The sequence below is a fragment of the Chaetura pelagica genome, unplaced genomic scaffold (assembly GCF_000747805.2).
Source record: "Chaetura pelagica isolate M959 unplaced genomic scaffold, ChaPel_1.0 scaffold722, whole genome shotgun sequence".
NCBI lineage: Eukaryota > Metazoa > Chordata > Aves > Apodiformes > Apodidae > Chaetura > Chaetura pelagica.
Window position 1 is genome coordinate 106,708 of NW_009952453.1, and position 22,533 is coordinate 129,240.

Consider the following 22,533-nt stretch of genomic DNA (forward strand, 5'->3'; position numbering starts at 1 on the left):
GAAAGAGTGAACTGAGGGCTGAGAAGGTGCTAGAGGCTGGGAAAATGTTATCTTTGTATGTTTCAAAACTAAACCTTCTAATTTATTGGATGTGGAGTTAATCCCTTTCAGTTAATGTGGTCCCTTTCAAAGCAGCCAGGTTTAGATAACAAAATTTAAAGCAATTAATGCAGTAATATAAAATATGTTGTAGTACATTAAATCTTTGGACAATTAATTTCATGGCAGTTCAAGGTGTGTACATTTGATGTTTACAAAGAGAGAATGTGTTGTGCTTTGTACAATGTCATGTTACAAGAAAACGGAATTCTATCTTTTCTATCTAGTGTAGAGAATGAACTAGTTTATATAGATTTCATTTTGTGTCTTAAAAACACTTCCAGTCATTTGTGATAAAACACAAAGTAATGCAGTATAGAAAAAAACAATTTACCCACTTAATTTATCTAAAAAAAAATTTTTCTGTAAGGAAGGTCTTGTCTCTCTCTGGGATGATGTAGAAAATACTCCTCATTCTCTTAGTAAAGAGACATCGGTGGCGTCTAAAGTTCCAGAGCACTTCATAGAGAAATTGTGGTGGCGTGTTGTGGGTGACACCTTGGTAGTTGGAGCAGAGCTAACTGAATCATTGTACTTGTAAGTATATACGATATTTTTATTTGACTAGTTTTCTAGAAACTGAATTTGCATGTTCAGCTATGCAGTAGCAAGAGTGGATTTTTGAGCTTTGAACTTTCTCATTTTGCATATCTGTATGTTAAGTGGTTCAGGTGTGTCTTCTCAGTACAGTTGCTGCTGCTTGTGTCTCTTAATATTGTGGGAAAAAACACATAAAGCCAAAAAATCAATTGTATCGTTATAACCACATCATTACTGGAGGCTTTTTACAACAGGGTTTTCTGTGACAAAACCTGTGGTTATCTATAGTCTGTGTTGACATAGCTATGCTGACATCAGAATGTGGTGTAGGTAAAACTCTGTCTTAGCTATATGGTTCCTGATGCCTTACTGTTAACAATTTGCCATTCCTAATGAGTGATTTGGCTAAAGAAGTGCAGAAGAAAACATTTTAAATTCTCTGATCAATTTAATGTATTAATACTCACCTTTTTAATTGATCTATGCTGCAGTGAAGTGTTCAACCAAGTAAAATATTTTCTAAGCTTACGTATTGTGTAAATTATGTGGAACAATCAGCCATACAAGACTTAAACCTTAACAATTATTTGTTCATTCTTATTATTGTCTCTACAATTATTTGTTTATTCTGCTTATTTTAATTGCTCAGGTTTAGTTGTAAAAACTACCAATGTAGTTTCCCACTTACAAGGAGGGAGCTAAATTGGAAGACAGTTTAAAAAACAGGATTACATGAACATTACAGTACAATGTACATTGTGTTATGGAAACTTTGGTGGAGTTAGAACTTACCTTTTGACCTATATTCCCACAAGCAGTGTAACTGAGATTGTGCTAGGATAAGCTTAAAGGCTGTTGATGCCACTGAAAATCATTCAAGTGGTTGTGAGGGAGCTGACCTGTTGTGCCCTTAGGCCATTCTGCTGGAGCTGCGGGTATATTATTTCTCAACTGCCAGATTGCTATAACTTTACAGGAAAGTTGACCTCATCTTCTTGACAGTCTCTGTTAAAAGCCACTAAGGCAAGAGATTGTTCTTGTCTTTCCAGCTTTTATTCTTCTAGCTTTGATGATGACTTTGTTTTTGAAAATGAAATACCCAATTGCTGCATAGCTTCAGAAATCCTCAGAAAATTTGGAACAACTCTTTAAAAACCAGCAGCAGTATTACCCTCTCTCCTGTTTTCACAGTTGAAAAAAGATCTGGGAAGATGATGTCATTTGACAAAGTTTAGCTGGTAGGCTAGCTGCAGAACCTACATCTTCTGAGCTTCAGTTCAGTTCTATATACAATGACCTTTGGTTTTGGGGAAAAGGTCTCACTTTCTCTCCACCCCAAACACCAGAAGTCTTTACTGATTATTTTTGTGCTTCCTACTAATGCAAGACTGCAGTGATGATTCAGACTGCTTTTGCTTCTTCATAAAGAAAGTTAGACATTCGTGAGACTTTCAAATGTCAGTGACATCTTGAGACTGAATTGATGGACAGAAGAAAATATTCATTAAGTGAAGATTTGACACAGTAATATTAGAACTTAATTGAAAGAACCCTGTGTTGAATAAAGTTCTTAATGCATTTCAGGAAATTACTGCATGTTTAAGGTAATAGTAATTTAAACCTTTTATTTTGCTCTCTATGTTCAATTCTGTTTGAATCTCTATAAAACAATATATGACATCAAGAGACCTTTAAGTCCTTAAAGAGAGCATAGATACTTCCTGTCTTTCTTATTAATGGAAAATTAAGTCTTTAAAAATTAATTATTAAACTCATACAGTATCTGCATATGTTATGTGGAATTTTCAACATTTTTAGGGTAAATTAAACATTCAGAATCTTTCCATTGAAGTGAGGCATCTAGCTCTTAGAAGCTCTTGGAAAATTCGGACCACATTTTGAAAATGTTAATACTAAGCTTAGATGAAGTAGTCATCTGAAGGACTTGCAGTCTTTGCACAATTTGTGACTTGGCCTGGAATGATATTGGAGTTTGTGGTAATCTTAAATATCTGTATGTATCTGCAAAGTTCTGGTTATTTGTCAGAGGGCAAAATATAAACTCAGAGTGCAGTCATCTTGTTTGGATTTTCTCAGGTCACTGAGTGATGTCAGTCTATCTTTAGTGATGGATCAAGACTTCTCTTCAATTTCTCCGATGATCAAGTGTCAAAATAAAATCATTAAGCTGAACAAAGCCTTCTCAGCATTGTCTGTCTCCTCGTGTCAAATTGAGCCTCCTCCAAAAAAGATTAAATTGGACTTACATAGCAAAAACTATCAGAAAGAAGATTTCCCCAAGAGATGTTCAAGGGTTCAGCTGGATGGAACAAAGACAGTCATTGCCATTACCAGCCTTTCACGATTGCTGGCATTTCATCATGTATGTTGCATAGTTCTTCTACATGCAAAGAAACAAAAACTTTGGAATGATTGTTTACAGGAGAGCAAAAAGATTACTGTACTCTGTGGGAAAATTTTGTTAAGTCTGGATGATATTTCAAATGGAAAATATTCAGTGAAGATGCAAAGGGATAATAGTTACTGTACAGGTAAATGGGTTGATATAATTTGGATTAATAAATATATAGTTGATTCTTCTGTTTACCCTAGATGATGCCAAACTAGGTTTTCAAGGTGCAATAACATCTGTTTCTTTGAACACGAACACAAACTGCATAGACCTGTTGTGAATTAAAAGCGGGGAAAAATACAAGACAATATTTTTCAAAATGAAAAAAAAGTTAAATAAGTGAGTTGCTGTGAGGTTTTGTGCTATTATTGGTGCTGAAGTGTATCTGGAAAGGTTAATTTTGGAGTCTGAGTACAGAATGCTGAGGCCTGCATTTTTTCTATAAGATATTTACTGTTTATTAGACATATATATTTTTTCTCACCTCTCAAATAATTGAACTTTTTCTTTAATTATTTCTATTAAGGTCATTTATTTTTCTTTCTTTTACTATTCCAAACTAAATGGATTTTGAACTGGGCTTCTGCTCGTGTAGTGAAATAAATTTTTGATAGTTTCAATGAATTTTCATTTTTCTTCCTTTAATGCTGTATTATTGACTAAAGACAACATGTCATTTTACTATCACAGGAGGCCATCAATCTTCTTTTGGCAGGGAGACATTTATCTTTAGAGCTTTCATTATGTAGCAGAGTCTTTCTTAATCAGTGGTCTATTTTGCTTGATAGAAATAGATATAAGAATATAGATGAGAATTCCCAAAGAATGTATGAATGCAGGTGTAAACTCTTCACACAAAGCTGGGAACATAAACCAAAAATCTAAGCATATTTAATACATGCAACATGATCAAAATACTTAGGTCAAAAAACTTGTTACTATATTTTCTTGCAGGTTCCATGGAAGATATATTTACTGTCCTTGCAGTATCTGTCAGATTCTCCTTTCAGATTGTGTCTTCTGACTGCACATTAACTTCAGTAAATTCATGGTTACTGGGAGAAATGGAGTGCACACCGTTTAGGGAATGCCAGGACAACGTATTCTGTCATAAAGCAGGAGATGTGTATGGTACAGTTTTTAACTGGACTCTAAAAAATCCATTTGAAGGAGTTCTAACATTATTTTGCAGGTAAAATAGCTCAAAAAGCATATATGCATCCTGCATACACACCTTTTTATCTTTACACTGTTCCTTACTAGTACAATAAGCAACAGCCAAAATCACAACCAGTAGGCTTGCAATATGTTGATATGATAACCGTCAGCAGTAACAGAATTATTTTCGAATCATAACTATGGCAGAACCTGAACTGCATTGTTTAATTTTGTCTCGGCTAGACCATGGAATAAGTCTAGTCTCCATGTAATATTTGCTTGGTACTGTTTTTTCATTTCACTACTTTATAATTGTATATTCATTTTTCTTACATTATTCCTAGTATAATACAAAATTTTTCTTCAGCGTGTGTTGGTTTAAAAAAACTTGATTAAGGAACAAAACCCATAAACAACAACAAACCCCAAGTTATACTAAATTTAAATATATTATGTCATCTTGTAGTTTAGTAGTGCAACATACATTTAGTCTAATTTTGTCCATTTATGATACATTTTTTCCTATTTACCATTATTTTGAAAATGAAATACTATGAAGAGTCTTGGTGATTAGTTTTCTTATGCAGATTCCTGGACAAATGTCTATACATTTTCTAAACCAGGCTAAACAAGTTAGCAATACTGCTATAATTTACGATTTAGCTTTGTAAGGCTCACAACATACAAAGTACTTTTGAATTGCTTCTCAAAGAAAGCAGTGATGCACATGTAACCCTAATCATGGATGTGTATTTTAGCATAGAATATTTATGGTGCTGAAATTTGCTTAGTGTCTATTCTTTTGTCATAGAGTGGTTAGTATGCACACTGTTAAAAAGACTCACTTACTCTTGTATGTACGCTACACATTTTACTTAAAACCATAAGTTTAAGTTTTCTTCATAAGTTTTTCCCTGTTTGATTTAAAATAGCTTTGTTTTTTATTCCACTATAGAATTTTGAAGATCTATGGTAGCTTTAACGATAATAATTTTATTTTTCAGGAACCTGACCGTGTTATTCCAGTGCCTTCATAGCCTTACTAGAGTTCTCCCACCAGGTTGTGATGTAAAACTCCTGAGATCTGGAAGCAAAGGTGTACTTAATGAACAGTTAGCACTGGCTTTGGAAAACGAAATGCTCACCTTGAGGAGGTCTTTCTTCACAAAAGAAAGTAAAGCTGAAAACAGCCTGACACGAGTGAATGAGCCTAGCAAGAAGATCATTGATACTCCCATGGCTTCTTTACTGGACAGTGAAGAGGGAGTTCAGCAATTCAGAAAGAAGCTTCAGAGTGAACGGGAAGAGTGTGAGCGAAGTATGAATCAGACAATGGCTGGTGCCCTTTACCGGGAAACTGCTTTGAAAATAGCAGAAGCTCAGCTCAATTCAGATACAATTGTGTGGAGACTGAGCAAGTCCTAGAAACTATTCACTAAATGTATTTTGAATAATTTTTTATTAAAATAATTAAATAATATTTATATTTTCATGGGTACTTGTATTACTTTTTATTCTATCGCTCAGTTATTTCTATAGATAAATACTGGTATTTTGGTTGATGAATCGTAGCTGGTTTGGCAAGAATTTATGAAGATAGGAGAGTCATTTTGTTACAGATTTCCAAAAGAATTTTTTAAGGTATTTTCTAATAAATTCTATTCCAAAGGCATAGTTCTTGAATTACAAATGAACTCTATTAGGAAACAAATTGACAACCACCATGTATGTTTAAAATAGTACTATTAAACTTGAAAGATGACTATTTACACAGGTAAAAACTTAAGCTTTTTTTTTTTAAACACCTTAAGACAGCTATAGAAAGTATCTAAGTTAAGAAGCCAGTTTTAATTTATGGTTTGAGTATGGGGTTAGACAAAATAGAAGAAGAGGCGCTCTATCTTATGATATATTAAGGCTTTGAAATGGCTTTCAACGATACCACTTGAGGAAGAACACTGATTGTACCTTTCAGCTCTATCTTCTAGTGTCCATCTTCAGATCAGAGAGATTTTGGAGTATTTATTGGAGCTGGAGAGCTAGATCAAACCTCCTAAAAATTGCCAAGAGTTTATGGAGATACAGTCTGTAATAAAATGCCGTCAAGACTGAGAGGTCCATTCCCACCCATAATCTAGATGTATGGCTTATCTAGGGTAAGTCCTGGGGGAAACTGTCCTTCCTTGGGTATTAGCCTAGCTTCAATGTCAGAAGATTTGTTTGTTCAGTCAATCCCTGAGTCGTATTGCCTGTTGATACTACCTGCTCAGTGGTTTTGGCTTATCTCTAGTATTTGAAACAATGCGCAACTCCTGCTTATTGGTTCTCTCTTCTCTGGTTTCAACTAAATACCAACTATACACCCAGGAAGAGAACTGCATGTGATCTTGCGGGTAGTACTTGCTCAGGTAGTTACTTTTAAATATTTTTTCCACCATTTTTTAGTTTTGTGAGTGGCAGAAAGCTTAGAAAATCCCAGATCCAAATAATTTACTTCCTACTGTCTCTGCTTTATGTAAGCAAAACATTCCTAGTATTTGTTACCATTTTTCTAAAATTGTCAACAATTTTGCTTTTCAGTTTTCCTAAAAATAAAATTTTAATCGTTAACAACTGTGGATTGCACAAATAAAATTTTCGTAGGAAGAATGGAAGCTATTTGTTGACAAAATAATTCTGTATCTTTTTTCATCAGGAAGTTTATCTTCTGTATGGATGTCTTCCAAAAGCATTAGAGGGAGCATGTACTTCAGTCTAAGGTGTCTTCTCATATGGACAACAAAAGTAAACAAATACACATCTGAAGGCAAAACACTAGGTAGAAAAACAGTAAATGAGAGAACACTGTGCTTTATAAGCACAACCCAGTTTAATGACATAGTCACACTTTTGAGATGCACAAAGTATTAAATTTCTCCTTTTTTGCCTATGTGAAAGGGAAATTTTGCATTGAGATGTTAAGAATGCATTAAGAAATTGTGATGGGTATTTGAAACTTGGTATTTACTAGATGATAAAGAACTGTTTAAAAAAAAAAAAACAAAACAACACTTTTCTTTGATAAGCTGCCATTTTGTTAAGCCCATCATCAGAGCTCAAGAGCTCATTGTCAAGGCTTGGCAGTCAGTTGTCACTGGCATTTCCAGAAGTTTCTGATTATAAACACTTAAATGAAGTGAAAAATCTTAAAAATGCAATCCTGTAGCTTGCAGCTAAGGGCAAAACCTTGGCAAACCAGCTGAGCAGAAACTTTCAGAGCAACAAAGCTACATTCAGCTCAGGGCCCTTGAAGGATTGTATGCAAAGCAGTGTAACCAGTCCAGTAGTTGATTTTCATATAGCACTACAGTAGCAGGTGGTGTTGTAACTAACCATCCTATGTCTGCTTGTCTTGAAAGAGAAACTTCCACTTATGTTTGCATCCCTTTATTGAACTAGGAGAGTGGGACAAATTAAGAGAAGCTGCTAAGGGCAGAAATTGCCAGTTTCAAATTCCATGGAGTTGTTACTAATAATTACTTTAAAGAAACAAGCAATGAAACCACAGAAGTGTAGAAGCGAAATTATTAGAGCAGAGTAATAATGCATACAGCACATGTTCTTACTAAAGAGTCTTTCCAGAGGTATGAATGTTTAGTTTGCATATCATCAGATAAGATCATTAAAAGCTTTCCTAACAGCTGGAAGTTTCCTTGGACTAGTTCTCCAACTAACTAGTTACGCAAAATGACAGGGTACAACTTTCAGTGGTTGTGTTGCAATTGCAGAGTCTCTGGCATATGCATAGGAGATACTTTTATGAGCCAAAATGTAAAGGTCTCTGGAAATTCTTGGAAGGTTTATGCTGGTATGGGGTTTTTTTGGCCAGGAATCATGGGAAAATGGAACTAATTTGAACAAAGGTTCAGGCTTTCTAGAATCTTATCTTCAAGTGGCAGCAACAGGAATTTTGTTTGCTTTCCTAGACTTGCCTTCCAGAAGGAAAAGCAACTAAAGGTGTTATCCTTCAGTTTATTTGGACTTGTGGTGATTAACCTCATCACATGCTGGTATTCTAATGGAGAGTCCAAATTGCATGGACTTGAAAAACTGGTTGGGTTGGTTCACAACATTTCTGTTGTGAACAGTTGGAGTCCCATTTTCTGCATTTCCAAGAAAGTCTTGGAAGTGAATTGTTGCATAGAGTGAGTTCTGCAAGTACTTTTTTTGGGCAAATAATTGAGAAATTAAATCAGGTAGTGGCAGCAGCAGTCCTAGTTATTGGGGATTGGTATTGCCAAGAAATAACTGCTAAAACAGTTGGACTTTGTAACCTCTTCTGTGTGATAGCAGGTCAAGTTGGGAAAGATAGAGATCACAACCAACAGAATGCTTTTTGTTAATAAAGCTGTTAATAATAGCAGATAATCCTCATCCCTGACAGCGTTTAAGGCCAAGGTGGGGCTCTGAGCAACCTGCCCATGCAGGGGGGTTGGAACTAGGTGATTTTCAAGGTCCCTTCCAACCCAAAACATTCTGTGCTTATGGTGATTCTATGATAAATGTTCACACAACATCTTCATTTACTGTTACACTCATAATTACTCTGTATGAGGAACAACTGGGAGGCCAATTCCAGCTCCTGAGACTTTCTGGCTCCTAGGTAGGTAGTTGAGAAAGTCCGTCAAAGGAACCCTTTGCTTTATCAGGTGTGTGTATACATCATTCAGTGGGATTTTTGTCTGCATATAGCAACCACTACCTGCTTGTACACAATCCAAGTTATGCAACCTATGGTTAATACTAGTGTAAGTGGCTTTGTACACAGCCAGCAGGCTCTTGGTGTTCTGAATTTGTCCGTTCTTGTAGATTTAACAGGGCAACCTGTTTCCAGAGTTTACCAGTTCCTGGGAGATTTTCACATGTAGCTTCTCAGCCTATAGTCTCAGCATGCTGATTACTGGTGTCTGCTCTTCCATCCAGAACTGTAGAACCCTTTCACATAAGCTTGCACAGAAGGGACCTTTGTCACACACAAATTTTGACAAGATAGTAAGATGGCACCCAGAGCCAGCTTGTCTTGACTCCAAAGTGTCAAGTAGTTTTGATTTCTGAAAACCAGCCAATGTCAAAGGTTTCTGTCAAGTATATATGGGAGTGGTTTCAGTTCTCTGGCTAGAACAGTGATCAGCATGTAGACGTGTACCTCGTGACTGTTCTGTTACCACGTTTCAAAAGACTGGGATGCAAAAAGGAAACCTGGCATAGGAAGTAAGAACTGTCATGCTTAAATGCACGCTTGTGTCGATCTTAGCACTTTTGAAGTCAGCATGACTTAAGACCCTAAGAAGAGGGTTTGTGTGGCAAAGAACTCTTTTTGCTAGCCTAGTTGACATAACACATACATTTGCTTATTAAAGTGATTTTTCTCTGTCATTCTCACGCAGGAGAAACCTGTCTGCTCTAGAGTAGCCTCTGTTGGATAGACATATTTCCTTTTAAAGTTGGAACCAGTGGTGTTTAAAATCTTTGTTGGAGATATGGACAGTGGGATTGAGTGTATTCTCAGCACGTCTGCTGTGTGGTTGACACCCCAGAGGGAGGGGATGCCATCCAGAGGTGCCTTGACAGGCTGGAGAGGTGGGCCAATACCAACCTCATGAAGTTCAACAAGGCCAAGAGCAGGGTCCTGCACCTGGGTCAGCACAACCCCAGGCACAAATACAGGCTGGGGGGAGAATGGCTGGAGAGCAGCCCTGAGGACTTGGGGGTAGTTGATGAGAAGCTCAACATGAGCCACCAGTGTGTGCTGGAGCCCAGAGAGCAACTGCATCCTGGGCTGCATCAAAAGAAGTGTGGCCAGCAGGGCCAGGGAGGGGATTCTGCCCCTCTGCTCTGCTCTGGTCAGACCCTATCTGGAGTGCTGTGTACAGCTCTGGGGGCTTTCAGCACAGGAAAGATATAGACCTGTTGAAGAAGGTCCAGAGAAGATGATCAAAGGACTGGAGCACCTCTGCTGTGAAGACAGGCTGAGAGAGCTGGGGCTGTTCAGCCTAGAGAAGAGAAGGCTCCAGAGAGACCTTACAGCTGCCTTCCTGTACCTGAAGGGGCTACAGGAAAGCTGGGGAGGGGCTTTTCATCTGAGAAGATAGTGATGGTACAAGGGGTAAAGTTTTTAACCTGAGAGAGGGGAGATTTAGGTTAGATATTAGGAAGAAATTCTTTAGTGTGAGGGTGGTGAGGAAGTGGAATGGGTTGCCCAGGGAGGTTGTTGATGCCACATCCCTAGAGGATTTTAAGGCCAGGTTGGACAAGGTTTTGTGCAACCTGGTCTAGTGGTAGGGTTCCCTGCTTGTGATCTTTAAGGTCCTTTCCAACCTTAATGATTCTATTATTCTATATATTTCAGATGGGATCAGTTAACTGGCTGCCAGGTTTTTTTTGGTAGTGAGAGTTAAGCCTTCCCACTTAGCAACTTTTTTTTTTTTTTCCTACAGCCTTTGAAACATTTGGAACCTGTGACAGTCTTATGACTGCTCTCTTCTGACTCATGCTGACTCTGCTGAGACAAAATAATAATGCTAGCATATTTATCCATGGGTGAGTTATTATTCATCAGTGACTACTAACGAAGATGATAGGGTCAGCAAAAGGAATATCCAAATAGTGATAGTTTTCTTCTCACCTCCTAAATTTTGTGAGTGACGAAGCTTCAGTGAGTGGAAGGTACATGTTGATTAAAAGAATTAAAATAAGGGCAGGAGTATGAGCAGGTTTTGTTGTTGTTTTTTGTTTCTTTTAGGTTTTGGTAGGTTGTTTTTTTCAGAACTCTCTTCTCTGCACTCTAGGTATGCCACTGGGTAGGAACAAGATGATAATCTTGATCATTATGTAGCAGAAGTTTCTAGCCAAGAGAAAAGCTTTATCTAATCCTTCCAGGGGGAAGGTAAAAGAGTAGAAGGTTTAATGCTGCTATTTAATCTTATTAATTATTGCTTTAAGGAGGTGATACTATTTTGGCATTTTCTGTGACCTCAGGTTTCTGGTATGTGACAACCTTACCCCTTGAATCTATTGAGAAATTGATAATTCATAGGTCAAGATGGTAGCTGCAGGTTTATGAATCACTTGGTTAGAGCAAAGACTGCAGAGGTGTTAGGTTTGTATCAGTCCAGTTCCTGCCTGAAGTCCTACATTCACAAAACCCTGTTGCTCTACTGGTATTTGGGTCAGATCCACAGGTTGGTAAAGCAGGCTCAGGTTAACTAATCCTCCTTATCATTTGCATAGAGAGAAGGTGAATAATTTTCCCAGCTGTGATCTTAATTAGTCCTTGAAAACAGCATGTGCTGCCTCTGTACCTGTCCCCTTCTGTCTGCCCAGAGCCCCAGTTACAGTTTTGAACCAAACATGTGATGTCTTCTTTTATAATCCTGCCTTTGAAATGTTCTCAAGCATGAGGGGTGGGAGTCCAATGCTTTGTGCAGCCTGCGCTGTTCCCTCCCTGCTGGATCTACTGACGTTGCATTTTGAGAGCTTTCAATGCTTCTACCTCCCCCCCATCCCCTTTCAGTGATCAAATACTGAAGAATGAAAAAAGACAATCACCTCTAAAGTGCAAAAAAACTAACTTTACCTCACTTTATAATGTAGGAAAAGGATGTATTTTCTTTTCCAAGGAATATAACTCTGCTAAATCAGTACAGATAAAAGTCACATCCCTGACCCAAAGTGCACTTTGACTGAGCTTTCAAGTGCCCGGGGCACTGGAACAACTAATTGTGCAATATAGAAGAAACATTTCCTCTCCACACTTCTGACCCATCCTGCCCCATCCCTGCCCCCTGGCAGAGTACTTAATGACTTTATCATGATAAACAGTTTCAGTTATTTTTTTTTAGATTTCTGCAATTAAAGCTGATTTTTAATTTGACTCTACTTACTGGCAGTGGATGTTAATGCTTCCTACAACGTTTTTAACCTTTCTTTTAATTTTGCCCCTTCTCAACCTCATTTAAGAAAATTCAGAACTCATTGAATGTTGGTATACTGCTACAATTTTTAATTTGTATTTACATGTGTATTTTTAATAGCCAACCTTTGGATAAATCAAGAGAGGAGTGCATTTCTGGGAGTTTTGGCAGAATCTTTCTCCTTTCTTTTTCCAAAGTAGTATGAAATTTCTCAATGATCCAGGAGTCTCTAAATGCAGATAACATGTACCAGCTTCTTTAACTCATGAAGTTGCACAAGACACATCAGAAAAATCAGATAAAATCATGTAGTACTGTGGGAATGTACACTTCTTAACACAAGTGTAAGAAGAAATTATACAAGACAGTCAGAGTAGTTCAGCACTTTTCACTGTCAGCTTTTTTTTGTTGTTGTTTATCAGCATAGTATAAAATAATGACTAAGAGCAGATGTTGGATTCGAAAATCCCAAGGACTTTCTTGGAATATGCAGGGTGGGTACAAATTAACTCACATTTGTGATCACATTCATTAGATTATGAATTCTTACCCATGCTGGCAAGTCAGGGTAGCGGTCATGTTGTATGTAGGAGTGGGGTTGTCTTTCACTGTCCCATCCAAATATTGTCCATGAATTAATGACAGGAGGATTAGTACAACCACAATCCTATGAATAACAATAATTCCCACCTCCGCAGGAACAGAGCTCAAACTACAGGTTAGGGGGAGGGGAGGAGGGGGCAGGATAATCACCAATCCCATAATGCTGATGTTTTCACTGGGATTATTTTTCCCTAATGATGTCCTTAACTTTCTCAAAGTGCCTTAGTTATATTTAGTTGCTCAAACACAGCAGTTCAGTTGTGATTATTTAACAAAAACACTCAAGAATTTATTATTTTCATATTACCATATTACTCCTTATGGTTTCAAGTCATGTGCACTGTAGCATATTTAACTTCCTGCTTGGCTGGAGGGGTGTCTGTGTAAATGCAGAAGTGAAAAAATTATATTCATGAGATAATATCTTAGTGGTTCTACCTCACTGCAAAACCAAGTGAAATATTCCAATGCAAAGTACCTCAGCAGTGCACATCACCTCTTCAGTAAGCATATATATATATATATTTTTAGCTAGAGGTCAGCATTTAGTGATTTTATGGAAAGAATGTATGTTTCATCAGATCAAAGTAATTAACTTTTTAAAAATGCTCTCTGAATGCATGTAGTGTGGCTTGATGACTGATACATTTCACCCAGAGTTTGTAAAAAAATGTTGTTGTTATTATTACTTGGTTGTTTTACTTCAGAAAGAAATTGCTAACTTAATTTATTATTTTTTTAGTATTGGACAATGAAATACACTTGGCAGAAATAATCAAAGATGATGAATAAATGATCCTTGCTTATTGCATTTTCCCCAAACTTCAATATGTTTTCTTCTGAAGTTAGAACTAGATAATCCAGTGAAATAATATAAACTGTATAACCTTCTCTGGGGGAAGAAAAAATAAATTAAAAATTGCTGAAAAATCTTGGGGAAAAGATAAATACTCTATTTTCCCACCAAAGAGGTATGAATTAGTGCAAAATAGTGTATTTTCTTGATAAATTGTCATAGGCAAAAAGTGGATGAAGAGAGGATCCCTGTCATTTTGAATGGAGTCCTGTACTAAGTACACTTTATTAATGTCTGTTGAAAATGCTTGGAGTGAATGGGAATATTTAAAAATCCACATTAACCTTCTTTAAACTAGTAGAATGCCTGAACACTAGCACATTAACCATATAAATGAGCAAGGATTTTCAGGTTTTAAGTGACTGTGGATAGCCTGGGCTTATAATATTGACTATTTTAACACCATCTGAAGTTTTGTTTGTTTGTTTTAAGTTACTGGAATTTGTGGCTTATTAGACAGCTTATACACATTTCAATCTAACCATTTATGCAGCTAACCTGGGGAGAACTCACTTCTCAAGCCGTCATTTGCTGTTTGTGACCCACCGTTTTGCCCAGTACTATTTTTTAATGACCTCTTCACACAGGCTGTTTAACTACTCCATGTACGTCCCATGCCAGCATTGCAGATGTGGAATTTAATTCTTGCTGTTCCTCTAAGAAATAAATTTATTTTAAAATCACAAAATGTTTGAGATGTCAGCATTCTGTTTTGATATGGATGGGAGGTGACAGTTCATCTATGTGCAGCTATAACCGTCCTTCCCCTCTGAATGTCAATGTTTAAACCTCTTGGAAAATAATGCAATGCTTCCTATTCTCCACTCCCTCCCCTTTCCCCATCCTGAACTCCTTTGCAGACCAACATTAAATCCTGGCCTCATCCAAAACAATGGCAAGGCTTTCTAAGAGCTTCTAAGGTCTGGACACCCTTGCCATGATTCAGAAAGTGCTATTTGTCTCAGTAGAGGTCTTAGTGGGTTTCACAGACACATATTAACAAATATTCTACCCCTTTGCCCAGGCTTTTATCAGGAGTTAGTGTAACTTTTTAGTAGGTACAACTTGGCTGAATTTCTAAAGTCAAAGGCTGAGAACTAATAAACACAGCCATAAATTTAGACTTGCATTTATATTGTAGTTAGCCAGGGCTTATTGGAGTTGCCGTTCTTACTGTACCTTTCGTTCACACTGACAACTGATATGATGCTTCAATATTATTTGAAATTGCTTGCAATAAAGCTGGCCAATAACGTGCACATATTCAATAAGGTAGCAATACAACCTCTTGTAGTAATTTATAATAATATTTCAGGTTGTAAATCTTCATGGCAAACTGCACATCTTGAGGATTGAGTGAGCAAATACTAAAATGCATGTGCTTTGAATACCAAAGGTGTGCTGGAAAAAAAAACTAGATTTCAGTCATGAACTGAAAATAATAAAGATAAATCAGTAAATTTACATATAATTTCAGGGCAAGGAAAGATCATTCTTTTTTCAAGTTTTAGTAGAAATTCTATAAAGGTGGTTTTGGTTTTGCTTTTTTTTCCTTTTAATTTCCAGTTCTAATATCACAGGAAAGAAAGTTATGCTTAGGAGTTAATGTTTCCAACTTCTAACATCAGGTTTTAGAACTAGAAAGAGTAACTCAAAAGTTGAATATTCCTTACTCATACTCAGTATCTACAGAAGGAATTATCAAATTGTTTTGACTGTGCCAAGAAAACATAAGAAATTTTCTGGTCATTACCCTCCCACTCAAAAATGATGCAACTTCCCAGTGATGAGTGCTATTGATTAAAAAAGCGATACTGGAATGGTTGATGTAGTTAAGCTATTTTTCTTATGAGTTTGAAAGATGCATAACACAAACTTTAGGCCACCAGGGATCTAGTTGTAGGGTACTCCAATGTGATTTTTGAGGCCGCAATTTGGGAATCAGCTTGCTTGCTTTGAGGCATTCTTTATACACTTCTCTGGTCTTGCGTAGATTGTGATGTTAGTACAGAACCTGTTATTTATCTTAAGAACTTTCTACAAGACAAATGATCCTTATAAAATGCTTCAAAGGCATCTGTCAGTGATAAACAACATTGTTTCAATATATCACTTACTGAAGAAAAAAAAATACAAAAAATGTATAAATTCCTAAGCAATTTCTTATATATTTCAACACTGTTTGCCTTTGCACTTAGCTGTTTACAAGTCTTATCTTTATTGCAGGTGATGTGCACTGATTAACTCACCTTTGTGCTGGAATCCTTTATCAATATATTCTGAATGAGTGCAACTCTTGCCTCAGTAAACTCTGTTGAGCTTCTCACTTTGTAGCATACTGCAATTAGAAAGCCATTTGCAAACTTGTGCTTTCTAAAGGAAAAAAAACACAACCTAACTAGCACTAGTTGAATTTGTATTGTCTTAAAAATAAGACTGCAAAAAAAGAATAGTGAAATGCATATGATACCTGAAAAATTAAATAAAGTTTCCAAAAGAGAAAGTTATTTTGGTATATTATTTGAAGTTAGCAAAATTTAGCTCTTCATTTGCACCTTTCTTGGGTGCAAGTTACTCCTGGGGAAATCCCAGTTGGACATCAGAAGAAAATTTTTCACTAAGAGAACAGTCGGACTTTGGAATGATCTCACCAGGGATATGGTGGATTCCCCAACACCAGGCATTTTAAAGACTCAGCTTGACAAGGTGCTGGGTCATTGCATCTAAACTGTGTTCCTACCTAGAAAGGTTGGACCAGATGATCCTTGAAGTTCCTTCCAACCTGGCATTCTATGAAATACTCTTGGAAGTAATTAAATTGTATTTAAATCTCCCCATGACATACTTGAATTTAGCCTACAGCATATCTACTGAGTAATAATCAATGGTAGACTAAGATGCTGTTTGCTGAAAGCACATCAGTCTGCAGCTGGCCTTTGTGGACACGTAAAATAGGAGACAGTGCGACCAGTGAGGTTGGTTTTGTCTGTATACAGGGGATGACTTCCTTGAAAACTACACAGAGAATTTTTAATATGACCTTTTGTAGCTGCATTTATCAATGGGGCAAGAAGGAAGATTCATGTGACCATGGAAGGATTTTCCACGTCCTGCCCTGCCATCTTGGTCTGGCTGCACTTCCCGTGCTCTGCTGAGGAAGAGGTGGTGGGTACTGGGAGCAACTTCAGTCTCTCCCAGTGGGCAAGTTTGGAGGCGAACACTCCCCACCATCCCCAGCTGTGGGCATGGTGATTGTTCAGGGTCAAGCATGCATCCGTGCTTCCCAGCACAGTTTTGGCCAAGGCCAGTGTATGCTCCCAGGGCACAGGTCAAGGGGACCAAAGGTTAGTCCTGGGGAGCAGTTTAGCTGCCAGTCTGGGAAGAAGAGGGCTTATTGATGCAGAAACAAGAGAGAGCAGCAATGGCCCTGTTTCGGTTAGCATTGACTTGCTGTTTGTTGTTGGAGGTTGCTTGTCCTGGCATGGTATGAAACCAAATACCAAAAGCACTTTGAGTGACTAACAGACCTCAGGGGGACCTCTCCCTGCTGTTCCTGTTTGCTTTACCCAGTAGTTGGTTTGCAAGCCACCAGAGGGGAAAGCAGGATGGCTCAAAAAAAAAAAAAAAAAGCAACTTCAAAGCTGCCAGCTGAGACCTCTGCCCCAAGCAAGGGGTGTTTCTAGAGTGGGATTGAGCTGGAGGGTGCCACAGGGCCAGGAGTGCCAGCTGGTGAACTGTTGATAACTTCTTTGCATGTTCTTGGTAATTTATTTGCATCCTTCTAGCCCCAGCCTAAAAGGTCAAGGAGAGAAAAGTAATTATGGAGCAGTAATAGCAGAAATCAGAGTGCAGAGGTCTGTTGTTGAACTGGAGCTCCAGCATTTTTGCATCCTCCCTTCTCTGGGAGAAACTCCTTATGATTTTGAACTCAGGGGAAATGGGGGTACTCTGCCCCCAGGCAGGTGCCTTGGGCTGTGCTGGCCTCAAGTGCCCTGCTTCCCCAGCATGCAGGGAGGTGACTCTCACTGTGTCTGCAACATCATGGCCAGAGGTAACGCACCAGAGGATGTGCTGGCAGAAATAGTTCCTCTGTGCATATAAATAGCTCCACATACTGCTAAAGTGACAGTGGCAGGCTACTATTGCTGGTTTATTTATACCCCTGAAAGTGCCTTGAGCGTGGTAACAGAGCATGAGGTTTGTGCTGTGAGTTATTTTGGTTCTTTTTCCCCTTGACACAATCTGATTCATAACAATCCTTGGTTTTTCCTCCATCAGTCTCAGTTTCTTGCCTTTAGTCATAGCTACCAAAAAGAGTTTGCCAAATTAACCTGCAGATCCTAGTTTGGGAGTACTTTCCTGGTGGCCCAGAGCAAAAGCTGTTCATTCATCTGTTTGCACATGAAGGGCTGGGACACCAAGCCTGGGTAACCCCAGCACAGTTCAGGTTATTCAGCCACTGCTGGGCTGGGAGTGAACCTGCTGACATGTGATTCCAACCTGAAGAAAAGTAATTATTTTGTGTGGTGGGTGGTTAGATGTCACTTTGCAGCACTGAAAAATAAACATCTTCATTTCCAGTTTGAACACAAAGTGTCATAATCTGACTTCCTGTTCCCAGTACTAATTGACAGATCAATATTCAAAATAAGAATATTTTGGCAGAGGGTAGATGCAGGCAGCAGACTGAAGAGCAAGCATGCCAAGAGATGATAGTTTCTGACATTGTGGCTGAAGATTAACCCACCTAGTTGACCAAGGGAAGCCAGTGGATATAATAATTCTGGACTTCAGCAAAGCTTTTGATACCATCTCTCACAGTATTTCCTTGGATGAAATGTCCAGCATACAGGTGGACAAGGGTACCATACGATGGGTGAGCAACTGGCTCACAGGCTGAGCACAAAGAGTGACAGTGAATGGGGTAACATCAGGCTGGTGACCGGTCACTAGTGGAGTCCTGCAGAGCTCCATCCTAGGCCCAGTTGTCTTTGACATCTTCATCAATGACTTGGATGCAGGACTTGAAGGAATTCTAAGCAAGTTTGCTGATAATGTAAAACTAGGAGGAGCTGTTGACTCCCTCGAGGACAGGCAGGCCCTGCAGAGAGACCTCAACAAGTTGGAGGGATGGGCAGTCACCAACCACATGAAGTTTAACAAGGGCAAGTGCTGGATTCTGCACCTGGGATGGGGCAGCCCTGGTGGAAAGGACAGACTGGGGAATGAGTGGCTAGAGAGCAGCGTGGTGGAGAGGGACCTGGGGGTCCTGACTGCTGGCAAACTGAGTATGAGCCAGCAGGGTGCCCTGGCAGCCAGGGGGCACAACCGTGTCCTGGGGTGCTTCAAGCAGAGCGTTGCCAGCTGGTCAAGGGAGGTGATTGTCCTGTTCTACTCTGCACTGGTGTGGCCTCACCCTGAGTACTGTGTGCAGTTTTGGCCACCACAATATAAAAAGGACATCAGGCTATTGGAGAGTGTCCACAGGAGAGCCAGGAGCGTGCTGAAGGATCTGGGAGGGATGACTTATGAGGAGTGGCTGAGGTCACTCGGATTATTCAGCTGGGAGAAGAGGAGGCTGAGGGGTGACCTCATGGCAGTCTATGGCTTCCTCACGAGGGGAAGAGATGGGGCAGGTACTGATCTCTTCACTCCTGTGACCAATGACAGGACTTGGTGAAATTACAGGAAGCTGCATCAGGGGAAGTTTAGGTTGGATATCAGGAAAAGGTTTTTCACCCTGAGGGTGACTGAGCACTGAAACAAGCTCCCCAGGGAAGTGGTCACAGCACCAAGCTGCCTGAGCTCAAAAAGCATTTGGATGTTTCCCTCAGGCACATGGTGTGATTCTTGGACTGCCCTACACAGGGACAGGAGTTGGACTCGATAATCATGATGGTCCCCTCCAACTCAGCATATTCTGTGATTCTGTGAGATTGGTAGTTTTATGTGATGATTAGGATGCAAGTGAGGAATCATTTGTGGTGAGTAGGTTAATGCATTAGTCTCATGCAGCTTTCTCACCTTTAGATAGACCTCACGATTCAATTCTGGCTTTTTCTTTTTCTTTTTTTTTTATTTTATTTTTGCCAGAGAAAGAGGCCATCCTGAGGTAAAGCAGTATGTAGCAAATCACTGCAATTCTGCAACTTCACTAACTCAAAAATTAGTCTTCACAGCTGTGACTATATGTTTATGAGCCTTTGGGAATAAATGTTTCAATAAAAGGCTTACAAGCTGGACTTTTTCTGAGAAACAGCCTCCTCCTTCATTATAAATTGTGCTTCTCTATAATGTGTACATTATGAAGAAAATATTTCTGATGGAAACCAACTGAGAGGCTGCTCTCTTAAAGCATTTTAATAAAGTCTAGTGTCTGTTCAGGTGAATAAATACTCTGTGACTTACTTTGCCTACACCCAGTAGTTCATTTATTTGCTTCAGGTTTGTTGCAAATATTAGGGAAAGGAACATCTCAATAGTCCTATGTGTACAGATGACTCTATGGGGAAATAACTGGTGTGAGCTATGTACTTTTATGTCTTTGCTAGTACTTTGCTGCTCAGCAAAAATTCCAGAGGCTTCCATATTAGATATGAGGGAGAGACTTGGTGCATTTATGTGTAGGAAAAATGTTTATTTCCTTCATAGCATTTTATTTGTCCATTTTTTTCCTCTACTGTTTCACAGTCTTATTATAAAGAATGTTTTGGTTTTTTTTCAGGTAAGAACTGCCAGACCTGCATTTAAAACCAAAAAACTTCTGAATTCTCTGCACACATACAGGTTGTAAATGTCTAGAAGCAAAGGAGACAGTTTGTAAGCAGTTCTTTTGCCCAAAAGGCAGACAAAGCATAGTTTTCCTTTAGAAAAAAATAATAAATTCTGCTTGATTTTGTCATTCAAGTGACAAAACATTGACCTCTTTCCAGGTGGTCTTTTTAATCCTTTGCTGGAACTGGAAGACAACAGTGTTAATTCAAGATTTGAAATACATGTTCTCTTCAGCTGAGGGGAAGGATGTGCCCACAGCACCTTTTAACGCACCGAATTCATATGTCCACAGACCATGAGGACTTGGCAACACTAACATCTAGATCAGTATGAAGCAGTGGGTGTGTACACCAGAAGAGAGAAGAGGAACTTGCTGCCTGGGTGCTTCCTAACTAGTGGGGCCTGTTTCACTCTGCTGTTGCTGTATTTGGTGAGTCAACTACATATTGGCCTGAGCCCATCAAGGAGTGACCTAGCTGGGTGTGCATCTCTCTGGGAGGAAGCAGACCTGCACAGGAGCAGCAGCACAGGCTGACGTGGCCCCACAGATGCACAGTCACCCACAGGGAGTCCAGTGGCTGTTTGTTTTTCTCTGTCTTTGCATCCTGAGCTATATCAAAAGAAGTGTGGCCAGCAGGTCAAAGAAGGTGGTTCTCCCCCTCTACTCTGATCTTGCAAGATCCCACCTGGAGTGCTGTGTCCATTTCTGGAGCCCTCAACACAAAGGGGACACGGACCTGCTGGAAGGAGCCCAGAGAAGGGCCACAAAGATGATGAGAGACCTTCTCCTATAAAGGCTGAGAGAGTTGGGATTGTTCAGCCTGGAGAAGAGAAGGCTCTGGGGAGACATTAATAGTGGCCCATGAAGGGAGCCTACAGGAAAGCTGGGCAGGGACTGTTTACAAGGGTGTGCAACAATAGGATGAGGGGCAACAGCCTTAAATTAGAACAGGGTAGATTTAGAGGCTCTGAGGAACCTGATCTAGTAAAAAAGTTCCCTGCACACTGCAAGGGGGGGTGGACTAGATGACCCTTAAAGGCCCTTTCCAACCTGTCACAGTTTGACTCAGGTCCGACAACAATGCTCTCCATCCCCTCCCCCCAACCCACGTAGGGAAGGAGAGAGAGAAAAAGAGAGAGACTTGGCTGGATTGAAAACTAAACTACACAGCTTTCATTAAAACACTAATGAATGATACAAGAAAATATATACAATTATATACAAATATATTCAGGAATGGGCAAAAAACCTCTCGCCTCCCCCCACCCCAGCAACTCCCACAGCACTTCCCTGAACTGGGAAGAGTCCCGAGGAATCCCGGAGCTGCTGCAGGAGAAAGCAGAGAGTTATGGGGGTCACGAGAGATCAAGCCTGAGGATCGATGGTGATGGATGAACAGAGTCCTCCCTGGACACCGGCCATGGACGGAAGAGAAGGGGAGAAGAAAAAGGAAGGAAGTTGTCTTCTGTGATCTCTGACCTTCCTCTGAACTTACGTAGATATATGGAATGGAATATCTTTGGCCAATTTTGCTGTCCATCTCACTCAGCCTCCTACGGGGGGGGTCACAGATCTCCCCATACTGTCTGAGCCGGCAGAGTGCAGGTGCAGCCTTGAAGCCTCACTAGTTAGAAAAACATTCCACTGTCTTATCAGCCTAGCAGAACATACTGTTGCTAGTTACATGAAAGCTTGCTGAAGGAAAAAAAAATCAGTAAAAAGAAAAATTGGCTTCATCCTGGCTCAAACCAGGACACAACCCCACACATTCTATGATTCTATGTCTTACATGAGCCAAGGAATGCACCTGTATCCCACACAACTGGTGTGGACTGGTGGGTGGGACACAGCCACAAGATTAATAGCTACTATTCTCTCAATAACAAGCTTAGCCAGAGTTTACACTACTTACCATCAAGCACCTTACAGTAATCTTAAAGTATTTTAATGACCTATTTTGCCTGTTTATTGTAGCATTTTTATGAATCTGCCTGACATCTATCCACATCCTCATTTCTGTCACTGAACTGTTGCCTACATTTCATTACTGTATATAAAATACAATACTCTTTCATTTGATGTCCAAAATCGACCTCTTCCAACACAGCCAAATGCCACCCAATGTTTGCAGCAGGAA

The 22,533-nt window shown here is 39.3% G+C and overlaps 1 protein-coding gene across 1 annotated transcript in view; it reads left to right on the plus strand.

The window, feature by feature from the left end:
- FANCB (Fanconi anemia, complementation group B) overlaps positions 1 to 5,635 on the plus strand; it is a 15,789-nt gene extending 10,154 nt beyond the window's left edge. Inside the window, exons 5-8 of the mRNA XM_010008560.1 lie at positions 470 to 636; positions 2,737 to 3,191; positions 4,007 to 4,244; positions 5,215 to 5,635. Of these exons, the coding sequence (XP_010006862.1) occupies positions 470 to 636; positions 2,737 to 3,191; positions 4,007 to 4,244; positions 5,215 to 5,635 (1,281 nt within the window). The remainder of the gene's footprint in view (positions 1 to 469; positions 637 to 2,736; positions 3,192 to 4,006; positions 4,245 to 5,214) is intronic.
- Positions 5,636 to 22,533: the final 16,898 nt, after the last annotated feature.